The sequence below is a fragment of the Rhinolophus ferrumequinum genome, chromosome 23, assembly GCF_004115265.2.
Source record: "Rhinolophus ferrumequinum isolate MPI-CBG mRhiFer1 chromosome 23, mRhiFer1_v1.p, whole genome shotgun sequence".
In the NCBI taxonomy this organism is placed as follows: Eukaryota; Metazoa; Chordata; class Mammalia; order Chiroptera; family Rhinolophidae; genus Rhinolophus; species Rhinolophus ferrumequinum.
The window spans coordinates 44,716,451-44,727,861 of record NC_046306.1 but is presented as its reverse complement, the minus strand read 5'-3'; the positions used below and the strand labels follow the sequence as shown (position 1 = coordinate 44,727,861).

General features: G+C 45.7%; 1 protein-coding gene across 1 annotated transcript in view; it reads left to right on the top strand.

Moving 5' to 3' along the window:
• The first annotated feature begins 531 nt into the window (after window positions 1-531).
• The window catches only part of PYGB (glycogen phosphorylase B), a 55,331-nt gene continuing 44,451 nt past the window's right edge, over window positions 532-11,411 (top strand). The window contains 1 exon segment of the mRNA XM_033094577.1: window positions 532-1,083. Within this exon segment, the coding sequence (XP_032950468.1) occupies window positions 532-1,083 (552 nt within the window).

Below are 11,411 nucleotides of genomic sequence, written 5' to 3'. Positions count from 1 at the left end.
TGTGGTTTCCAGCTGCACTTAAAATAAAAATCACCCTCCCTTCCATGGTGCCCCGTCAATCTCTCCTTCCTATTCCACACTCTCCTGGCTGTTCAATGCTTTCCACTGAGCGGAGGAGTCCAGCCTGGCGGCCAGCTCTGTCCACCTCAGGGCCTTTTCCTCCTGCAGCCTGGAGTACTCCTGGCTCATGGGTCAGCTCAAGCAGAACCACCCAGACCATCTCATGAGTTCTTCTGATCACTACTCCAATGCCAGAGTTAATTGTCCTCACATCTTCAATACTGTCTGAATGGCATAATCTTACCTGTTTCCTGAGTTTCCCAACTGGGCTGTGCTTCCTCTATTTTAAATTTGTCCACCCATTAAAAAAAAATACCTTTACATATGCTGTATCCCATTACCACAGGCCCACAACCCTGCTGCACCTGGGAAGAGGGTCAGCAAATGCTGGCTTAATAAATAAATGAAGCAGGGTTCTAGGCTCCATGGGGGTGGAGACCTGTCTGGCCCACCAAGTTGCCAGAAAACTGAATGCACCCCTCAGGAGTCAACGAAGTCCAGAGTTCAGGGAGAACTAATCGAGCCAGGGCAGGAAAACACCAGGAGGGAACACTGGTGCGCGAGTGGATCCCCAGGAAGGAGGTGCTGCTCGAAACCCGGGAGCTGCCAGACAAACGGTTCTGCACCAGAGAGGCCGCCGACCCTCCGCCACCCCGGCCCCCACTTCAGGACGCAGCTCACCAGAGCGCCAGGCGGCCCACGTGCAATCACCCTAGGCCCGCAGCCCCCGCCCACTGCGCCCGCGCTCGGCCTGCCGCTTTTCCTGCTAGGGCCCTTCTGCCCCACCCGCGGGAGGAGGCGTCGTTCCCGGGGGAGCAGGTGGGCGACGGAGGCTGCCTCCCTACTCTCACGCTCCAGCAGGCGTCACCGCGGCCTCCACTCAAAGGTGGCTGTGAACCAGGGCATCCCGGATGCCTGGGTCCCGCCCAGGGTCCCTCCCACTTGCACGTCGCGCCCCCGCTAAGTGGGGCGAGGCGTCGCGGGGCCAGTGCGCAGGCGCAATGCCCCTTTCTGCCCGTGTCGGTCAGGCGGTTCCTTCCATCCTTGAATCTGGCTGGCGTCGCTGGAGAACTGGGGTGTCGGCCAGTTTGGGCCCCCAGCGTCTCAGTGTGGCCCTCTCAGGCCAGATTCAAGTCCTGACCTAGCTTATAGGTAGGGGCTCCTCACAGCGCTGCGGATCAGGCCTACCTCGTGCCTGGCTGAGTTTTACCACCACCGCTTTGACCAGCCTGTGGAATTTTTGAATTTTCCTTGGGTCCATATATAATGTTCCTTTTTGTTTGTGTTTGAAAGTATATGATAGAAAACGCAACCACAACAAAATAGGCAGTGCGATCAAATCTCTCCTATTTTTTTTTTTATTTTTATTGGGGAACAGTGTTTTTCCAGGACCCATCAGCTCCAAATCAAGTCTTTTTCTTTTTTTTTTTTCAATCAAGTCCTGGAGAGCCGCAGCTCAGCTCCAAGTCGAGTTGTTGTTTTTCAGTCTAGTTGTGGATGGCGCAGCTCACTGGCCCATGTGGGAATCTAGCCGATGACGGTGGTGTTATAAGCACTGCATACTAACCAAGTGATCCAACTGGCTGCTTCAAATCTCTCCTATTCTTGACCCCCATTTTCTTATCCCTTCCTAACCACTGCCAAACTTGCCAGCTCCTGACTTGTGTTAGTTGTGGATGCAGGCCCCCAGTTTACTGAAAGGTCCTGTTGGTAGGGGCTGCCCAGATGTCCCTTCCATCGGTCTCCTTCCCACCAGAGCTAGAGCCCCCTCTTCAACTTCCCTTGAGGTTGGCTGTGAACAGCATCCGGCCAAGGAGGTGTGGGTAACTCATTTCATGCTTACTTGGAAACTTGTCCATTCTCGGGGAGGCCCCAGGAGAGTGTTAGTGAGTTTCTGAATAACAGTGGCCTTAAGTTTATTGTCAAGACAGTAACACTTGACAGTGAGTGAGGGATAACTAAATGGGATGTAGGGATAACATGGCAGACGAGGACTGGGCAGCAGGGCGTGTTGTCCCTGGAAGCCCCTTGTTGAACACTGCCCTCCTTTACCAAGTGGTCCCTTGCTCTAGATGTCTACTGCTATGAATAATGCTACAGGATCCCAGGGACTATCTTTGTACACATGTGTAGGTATGTCTACAGGAAAAATTCTTAGAAGAGGAATTGCTATCGTAAAGAATATGTCTCCCCCCCCCTTTTTAAATGTTAGATACTTATGGCTAAATTGCTCCTTAGACATTGTATTAATTGACACACACACAGCAATGTATAGGAGTGTAGGTTTTCCCACATTTTCACCTGTAATCTTTTCAAACCTTTGGATCTTTGCCAGTCTAATTGTTACAAAATTCTATCTCACAGTTTTGATTTACATTTAGTCTAATATTTTGAAATGTCTTTTCATGGAATTGTGATGGTCCTGCTTCTGTCTACCTCACTCACAACATATCTGTTCATATTTCACTGTTAGAGTTTCTAGAATTTGTCCGTTTTTCTGACATGGGCTTTTGCATATGCTATTCAGTGTCTGGAAAGCCCTTCCCCCAGGTTTTTCCTTAGTAAATTGCTATGGTCTGAATGTTTGTGTGCCCCAAAATTCATATGTTGATATCATAACATTTAAGGTGATGGTATTAGGAGGTGGGGCCTCTGGGAGACTAATTAGATTAATGCCCGCATAAAAGAGGACACAGAGAGATCCCTTGCCCTTTCTGCCATATGAGGGTACGGTGAGATGACATTAGAACTTTCTCTGGAAGCCCTGAGAGTAGGCATAGCCTGGAAATTCAGGGAAGCCAACCATTAACATATTGGGATTAATACTTCAGCCTTCCATGCTTCATAGGAGCAAGACTGAGCTTCAGTTGCCCACAGTGGTAACCAGCTCAGTCATGCCCAACCCCTGTATTGGCTTTCGTTTCTTCCTTGGCCCCCTGTCCCAAATAAACTACTTGCATCTAAGCTCTTGTCTCAGACTGCATTTGGGGAAACACAAACTAAGATAATTCTCAGCAAATATTTGTCAAAGGAATGGATGGTCTTATTATGGTGCTTCTTCAGTTTTTACTAATCAGCCAGAAGCAGCAGGTCAGTTCTGCAAGTGGAAGATGATGGAAGCCAATTGGCACCTACCCTGGAAATGCTCCAGAGGAAGTGTGCAAGTGCTCTGACAGCAGGGAGGAGTCACTGGTTCTGCTTTGGGTGGGGGTAAGGTGAGAAAGTTTAGAAGAATTAGATGAGTTACTAAGTTGCCTCAGTTTACCCAATGTGACTAAGCTCAGAATGGAGGTGATTGCTCATATTTGTGATCTACTCACACCAACCTAGGAGGTCAGCTGCAAATCTGTCTGCTACACGAAGCAGTATAATGTGGATTTCACAGTGCCCTCGTTGCAGATAGTGCCAGTGCCCTTCCTGCAAGCACCCGTGATTCTCCGCTAAGAGCTTTCTTTTAGCCCAAGCATGCCCAACAACTGGAAGTGCCCAGGAGGTACTGAAGCAGGGCCCGGATGGGACCTCTGTAGCAAAGGCCTCGCTGTATATCCGGCCTCACTTTTTCTTGACCTCAAGCTTAGTAACAGATTATCCCCCTGCAGCTTGAATGTCCCTATCCCAGTTCCCTGATTCAGAAAATTATCCTGAAACTTATAATTAATACCCAATGCTTACTGATCACAGTCTTTGTGGCCTACCATTCTTTCCAGGTTATGGTCAGCACTGCTCCTACATTGATGAGCATGTTGGAGAGCCACATTGCCAGAGGGAAGACTTCATGTGGACCCCTGGAACCATCACATGGCCTCTGGAGGAATGCCCAGATTTTCCCTTAAATATCCCACGCTCGTCTGAAAATGTTAAGGCAGTTTTTGGAGGTGTTAACCTGCTGCCTTCTCAGACCACTGGTGCTCTGATAATAAATGCTTATTCTACTACCCAACTCCTGTTTGATCTATTGGCTGAGGAGTACAGGCAGAACAAGCCCCAGACTAATTTGGCCTCTGGTTTCAGTACTGCTGCTCCTGTCCACCATGAATACTCTAGATCTCTTGCCTCTCTCTCCTTTGCCCCTCAAGAAGAACAACTCTCTAGCATGTTGTACAATGGAATTGAGCCCCAGTTGCCCAAAGTGGTAACCCATATTATCTTTCCTCCCTTCCCTGTCTCACTTCTCCATTCTACTGGTGTTTCCTAGGGTCACCTCCCAAATAAACTATTTGCACTCAAATCCTTTCTTAGGATTTGTTTTTGGGGGAAATTTGACCAAAGACTCCCATTGTTCATGGGTGATCTTGATAATAATGTCAAATAAAATATCCTAGTCATCACCTTCATTTCTTCTTCTGATTCCCTAAAATTTGTAACCACAAATTATTGCCTTCCCATTCAAACCCTTTCTCTTTAACTCCCCAGAAAAGTCAGACCCTCTGGCCTCATGGCTAGCTTTCCATTTTCCAAGATCAAGTACACACATAAAAGAATGTGAGAAAAATCTTACCCTTGCCTATGAGAGGTTGGCTTTTATTATTCTTGCCTGCTAATTTGGCCATATCATGGTCTCTTTTGGCTTCCTGATGGACAATCCAACAGTGGCCACCTGCATAGTGACAGTCTAGTTGGGACAAAAGGGTACAGCTATAACAAGGGTAAGTAATGTTCTGGGTGATTGCTTAACTCTCAGAATAGAGAGGGATTGATGTTCTGTTTAATTCCTTGAGTAGCTGTTTATTCACTGTCCTCCCCTCCATGGAGGCCTTTAACATTATACCATTAAGTATGAAGGTGCTGGGGGCTGGCCCAGTGGCTCAGGTGGTTGGAGCTCCGTGCTCATAATGCCGAAGGCTGTCGGTTCGATTCCCATATGGGCCAGTGGGCTCTCAACCACAAGGTTGCCTGTTTGATTCCTTGACTCCCGCAATGGATGGTGGGCTCCACCCCCTGCAACTAAGATTGAACTGGGCACCTTGAGCTGAGCTGTCTCCCGGATGCCTCAGTTGGTTGGAGTGCATCCTCTCAACCACAAGGTTGTCGGTTCGACTCCCGCAAGGGATGGTCAGCTCCACCACCTGCAACTAACAACGGCAACTGGACCTGGAGCTGAGCTGCACCCTCCACAACTAAGATTGAAAAGATAACATGACTTGGAAAAAGCCTGGGAAATACATACTGTTCCCCAATAAAGTCCTGTTCCCCTTCCCAAATAAAATCTTAAAAAAAAAAAAAAGGTATGAAGGTGCCCTTCATCAGATTAAGAAATTTTCTTCTATTTCTAGTCTAAGAATTTTTAAAAATCATTAATGGATGTTGAAATTTTGTTGTACATTTTCTTCATCTGCTGAAATGATCATATGATTTTTCTCCATTAACTTGTTAATACAGTAAATTATATTCTAATGGTGAATCATTCCTTATTCCCTGTAGAAAACATGTTTTGTACATTGCTATATTTGATTGCTAACATTGTGTTTAGGTTCTTTGTTTCTATGTTCATGAGAAAGATTAGCTTCTAATTTTCTTTCTTATATTGTACTTGTTTGGATATACTGATTTTAGAAGGGGACAAGTGATGTTTACCAAAGGGAATAGATCTCAGGTTCAGTAATACCAAGGGAACGGCTTTAGGCCAAGGCAGATTAAAAGATTCAACAAGTTTTACTAATTGAATTTTAACTACCTCATCAGTTCTATAAAACCAGAGAACTGAGGATGGTAAGTGCAATGGAAATACTGCAATATCGGCCAAGTTTTGTATAGCTGGTATAGAATTTGTCCAATGAAATGGGTTTTCCAATTGCTATGGGACTCTGTGGGGATCTTACATACAATAAAAATCCTTTCTAGAAGTATTTTAGCAATGACTGTGGCTATAGCCCTTCAACTTGGGAATGCTTCTACCCAATGAGAATACATAAAAATCATCAATACATTTTATCCTTGTATATGTGTGTTGGGGGGCAATTGGATTGAAATCCACTTTCCAAACATCAAATAGGCCTAATTAGTTTTATTTCCCCCTTTTGTAAAGAGCGATTCCCTTATTTTAGTTATCCATTTAATCATTCATTTAAAGACTTCACAAGCACCTATAGAAAGTTAAATGGTTAGAAGCAAAATTTAGTTCTTTAAATATTATGAAGGTTTGGTTTACCTAAGCAATCAAAGACCTGATGATGCAGAGCACAGGAAATACTTGATAAAACATAAAATCTTTACTTTCCTTTATAATTTCCTAATGAGAGCATACCAGTAGTATAGGAAAACTTTTGTCCTTTTAAGAGAGAAAGAAACTCAAATTCTAATTCTGTGTTAGTGTACTTTTGACATCAAAAGAAAATCAACTTAAATAAATCCATTTTCATCTTAGTTTGACCATCGAAAGATATATATTTTTAAAGATTCTTCCTCCATAGACTTATGACTTCCACAAGCCTCCTGCAACTTTCATAAAACTTTCAGCTTTTGTCCTTTTTTCTTTCTTATTCTGGAATAAGAAATGTCCTCTTTACTTTAGGACAAAATTACTGTCTTTTCCTTCAGTAAAAATGTATTGAATACTAAATAAAAAATTCCATTCCTCATACCTTCTTTTACCAAACACACATCTTATTTTCCATATGCAATCATTTTCCATCATCGTAACATCCAGACTTTGTTGTCAGTCTGGATCTTAATCTGAGGCGTTTTGTGCCCTTCTAGCCTTTCAAAATGACATGTTAAGGTCTCCAAACTTATTACCCTGATTTCTCATCTAGTCAACTAGCCCCCAAACAGTGAAAACTGCATGTCCTTCTTAATTAAACCAACTTCCTTAAGCTATTTTTTATTTAGTAAAGATTAATGCTAGATCATGTGCACTTGAAAAGCAATTGTATTAGTTTCCTTTGTTTCTCCAATTTGTATGACTGTTCATTTGTTTTAAGCCAATTGAATAAAGTCCTTTTTTGACAATCTGAATTTGAATTTATAAATCAATTTTGGCAATATTATCTAGCAGTAGAAATATACCTTATCTATAACATATACACATAGATAAACACACAGACAGCACAATAATACAAAACTGAAAAAAACAAAAACATATGGATCCAAATGTATTTGTTTTAAGCCAATTGAATAAAGTCCTTTTACAATCTGAATTTGAATTTATAAATCAATTTGGCAATACTATCTGGCAGTAGAAACATACCTTATCTATTACATTTATACATAAATAAAAACACAGACAGCACAATAATACAAAACTGAAAAAAAAAATGTATGGATCCAAATGTTTTCTGTCAGATGGACTAAGTTAAGGTTTTGCTGAGATAGCCAAAGGTTTTGCATACTGTCAGAATACTTTAAAGTTGTTTTTAAAATCAAAGAATGCATTCTATTTTTTCTAAGAGGTTTGAGATCCTCTCCTTTAAAGTTTCTCCTTAAGGTGGGCTTATCAACACACACAAGCAAAAGAAAATAGAAAGCAAGTGTCCACAATAAATTTGGAAAGCTCAGAAAGTAAAGAGAGTGGCTCCTAGAGGCCTGACTTTTAAAAGAGGCAGATATTCCTGGAGGGAAGATTGAAGAGAAGTCAGAATATAAGATGGCTGCTGCCCATCTATAGACAAAGAAAATGAGGGAGGAGAAGAAAAGATGTAGAGGTTAGGCAGGGTGCTGGTCAAGGGGGGGCTAGTAAGTGAGGGATCTTCCAAGGTTTTTTAATAAAGTGACTGTAAAATTGCAAGCACAAGGGTTGGAGGGAAAGTTTTCTGATGACCCCCTTTGGTTTCAGTTTAACAAGTGCCAGTTTCCTTTTTAATTTATCAAGGCATTACCCAATTTAGAATTCTTTTCGTAAGGGAGGCGAAAGTAGATTCTTGATTTCATTAAGTTATCAATAATAAAAAAAAGAAGGCTTTACATTGTTTCTGGGAGGTATAGTTTTTCTTTGTTCTAATTGAGCAAGCAAATAGACAAGCTTTGGAGTTTCACAGGAACCCCATCTTGGGCCGAAAAGCTTGAGATCTTGCATGATTTTTGTCTAGAGGCCTAGCCAATTACAATTCTCTGGACTGTAATTTTTGTACATGCAATCAGCCAAAGTCCCCCTCTGCTGTCATCAGGAGGCAGCTGATTAGCATGCAAACTTTAGATCATGGGTTACACATTTTGTACTCCTCCTTATGGGTAGTGGCCCCCAAACCCACCCCGCCATGCTCATTAAACATTATTGTCAGGCAGGGTGTCATGCGGGGTCTCCGCTCCCACTCCCCGCACAAGAACACAGGATATGGCGAGGCCAAAAAGGAACACCCACGGAGCCACACATAGGGGAGTCAGACCACTATATTCTCGCTAGTGGCTGGGTTAGAGACACAGGAAGCAGGAGCCATACGATCCGCAACCTGCCCTCCACTTCTCTGCCAACCAATCAACCCCTTGCTAACTGCAATATGTGCTTGCCAGCCACCATCTTCTTGCTAGCCCCCATTTTCTGCTACCATAGCCACGGCAATTATATTAGTAGCCAATGGCTCACTGGTTACAGCTGACGGCTAACTAGCCACAGCTTCTGGCCATCCAATCACAGTTGATGGCCATTTACTACCTGAGCCAGCACCTTTCCACATGAGGGCGAGAACCTGGAAACTGCACTCCTGGCTCTGTCCCCACACTCCACTCCCACAGGGTCTCGCCTCACAATCTACGCGACAAGCGTCTTCCATGAGGGGCCCTGTGTGAAGAGCCTGGTGGTGAATGCAATATCCTGGACACAGCCAGGCTCTCTGGGCACAGCTAGGGTTTCTCAGGGCACCACAAGTCCTTCTGGGCACAGCCAGACTTTCTGGGCTTCTTAGGGTACCACCAGTCTCCCCGGACACAGCCAGGGCCTCTCAGGGTACCGCCAGTCCTTCTGGACACAGCCAGTCTTCCTGGGCACAGCCAGGGTTTCTCAGGGTACCACCAATCTATCTGGGCACAGCCAGGATTCTCATATATTCTCCACGGGGGCCGGCGGAGACACAAAAGCAAACGTCCGCCAGTTCCACTACATGGTGGTGCGTTCCCAAGCAAACAGTCAAGCAGTCCATTAAATTAGGGATGGAGCCCATTCCCCATAGTCCATAGTCATTCACCAGAGCTGTGCCTTAGCCTCATAATGTGTGCCCTTCCCACAGGGCGAGTGCTCCAAGTCCTCCCCAACCTGGGGGTGAGGGCCTCAGCAAGCACTTCCCAGCCCACAGGACCGCAAGACTGACCTTCGCTTTCTCTGGCCTATGCTGGTTGGGGAACTGTCACGCGGGGCAGCCTGTGGTGTCTCAGCTCCTGCTCCCCACACAAGAACACAGGATATGGCTAGGCCAAAAAGGAACACCCACGGAGCCATAGGTAGGGGAGTCATACCACTATAGTCTCAATGGAGGCTGGATTCACACGACGTGCAACCTGTTGTCCACTTTTCTGCCAACCGACTGACTCGACTTTCCTCGACTCGACTCCCCAGTGCAGCCGTGGCAGTTATACTAGTGGCCAACGTCTCAAGGGTTACAGCTGACGGCCAACTAGCCACAGCTGACAGCCATCTACTACCCGAGCCAGCACCTTTCCATGTGAGGCCAAGAGCTTGGAAACTGCTCTCTGGGGCTCTGTCCCACAGGAACCATCCACGTCTTCCCGTCCCTCCACGGGGGTCCAGCTCTCCAGCAGCTGCTCCTCCTGGTCTTCCTGGGACTGACTGTTCATATGCACAAACTGCTCAACTGCCCTTCGGAGAGTTTTGGCCGGCACCATACCCCGCTCGCTGCACCATGTGTCACGCAGGGTGTCATGGGGAATCTCAGCTCCTGCTCCCCGCACAAGAACGCAGGACATGGCGAGGCCAAAAAGGAACACCCACGGAGCCACAGATAGGGGAGTTAGACCACTATATTCTCGCTAGTGGCTGGGTTAGAGACACAGGAAGCAGGAGCCACACGATCCGCAACCTGCCGTCCACTTCTCTGCCAACCAATCAACCCCTTGCTAACTGCAATCTGCTGTGCTAACTGCAATCTACGCTTGCCAACCACCATCTTCTTGCTAGCCCCCATTTTCTGCTAGCATAGCCATAGCAGTTATATTAGTGGCCAATGTCTCACTGGTTACAGCTGACGGCCAACTAGCCACAGCTGATGGCCATCCAATCACAGTTGATCGCCATTTACTACTTGAGCCAGCACCTTTCCACGTGAGGGTGAGAGATTGAAAACTGCACTCCTGGCTCTGTCCCCAAATTAGTGTCCTAACACGCACCCCTCCTTATGAAAACATCCTTTTGGGTGCCCATTAGTCCCCACAAAATTTATGGACAAGGCTTAGTCCCAACCTGGAGGATACCTTCCCTGGTACCAAAAGCGACTGGAAGATACCCTCCCTAGGTAGCAAATGTGACAGAAAAGCCCTCCTTAAGGATACCTGACTAGTGTTAATCACAACTGAGGGATATCCTTGCTACGCACCAAATCCAAATCATATGGAGGGTCCTCTTGGTCCAAACGTATGAACTGAGGTCACCAGAGAGATTCCTGTATCTAAACCAAATAGTCTCCAAGACCTCAACCATAAGGATGGGGGCTGTTGGATCTGAGAAGACTTCCTCAAGACCCTCAGCTGCCAGGAAAAGAACTCAAGCACAAAGGGCTCATGCGGCCATCAGATGCACTGGTTTCAGGACTATGTCAGGAAATCAGGTCATTGCTTCAGAGCCCCACATTGGGTATCATGTAATGTCAACTGATGGTCATTGGCACCAATTCAGCGCCAACAGGAATCCCCAATTTGGGGTGCAGTGAGAAGGAAACTTTATTCCGCACAAACAGCTCAATTGTGATACAGCACAGCTGCAGAACATCATGACTGTGAGACAGAGCAATAGTGTTATCGTTCAACTATGACACAGCACAGCTGTGGAATAGCATGGCTGCAAGCAGCCCTTAGGCTGGCGAGGCCCCTCTCTGGCTAGAGAGCTCCACCCTGCTCTGCTCCGGTCAAGAGAGTTAAGTGTTTCAGCTCCAGCCAAAGAGAGGCAGTCTTTAGTCAAAAGGGAAAGTGGGCTTCCTGAGCCAAAGGGGAGTTGACTTACGTATGGAGAAGCTCCCACCCCTGATCCCTGATTGGTCTGTCCTCATGCAAATGAGGACTCCATATCCTCATGGTTTGATTATTCTAAAAAGCACTGTCCTGATTGGTTGGAGTGGGGTGCCTCTGATTGGTCAATGAAGATTCTAATGGAGAACATAACTGCACAGCTATGATTAGATGGGCAAAGTCTCAGTCTTATTGGTTGAAATATGATTCCAGAAACATCTTTATAAGGATTTGCTCAGCACGCA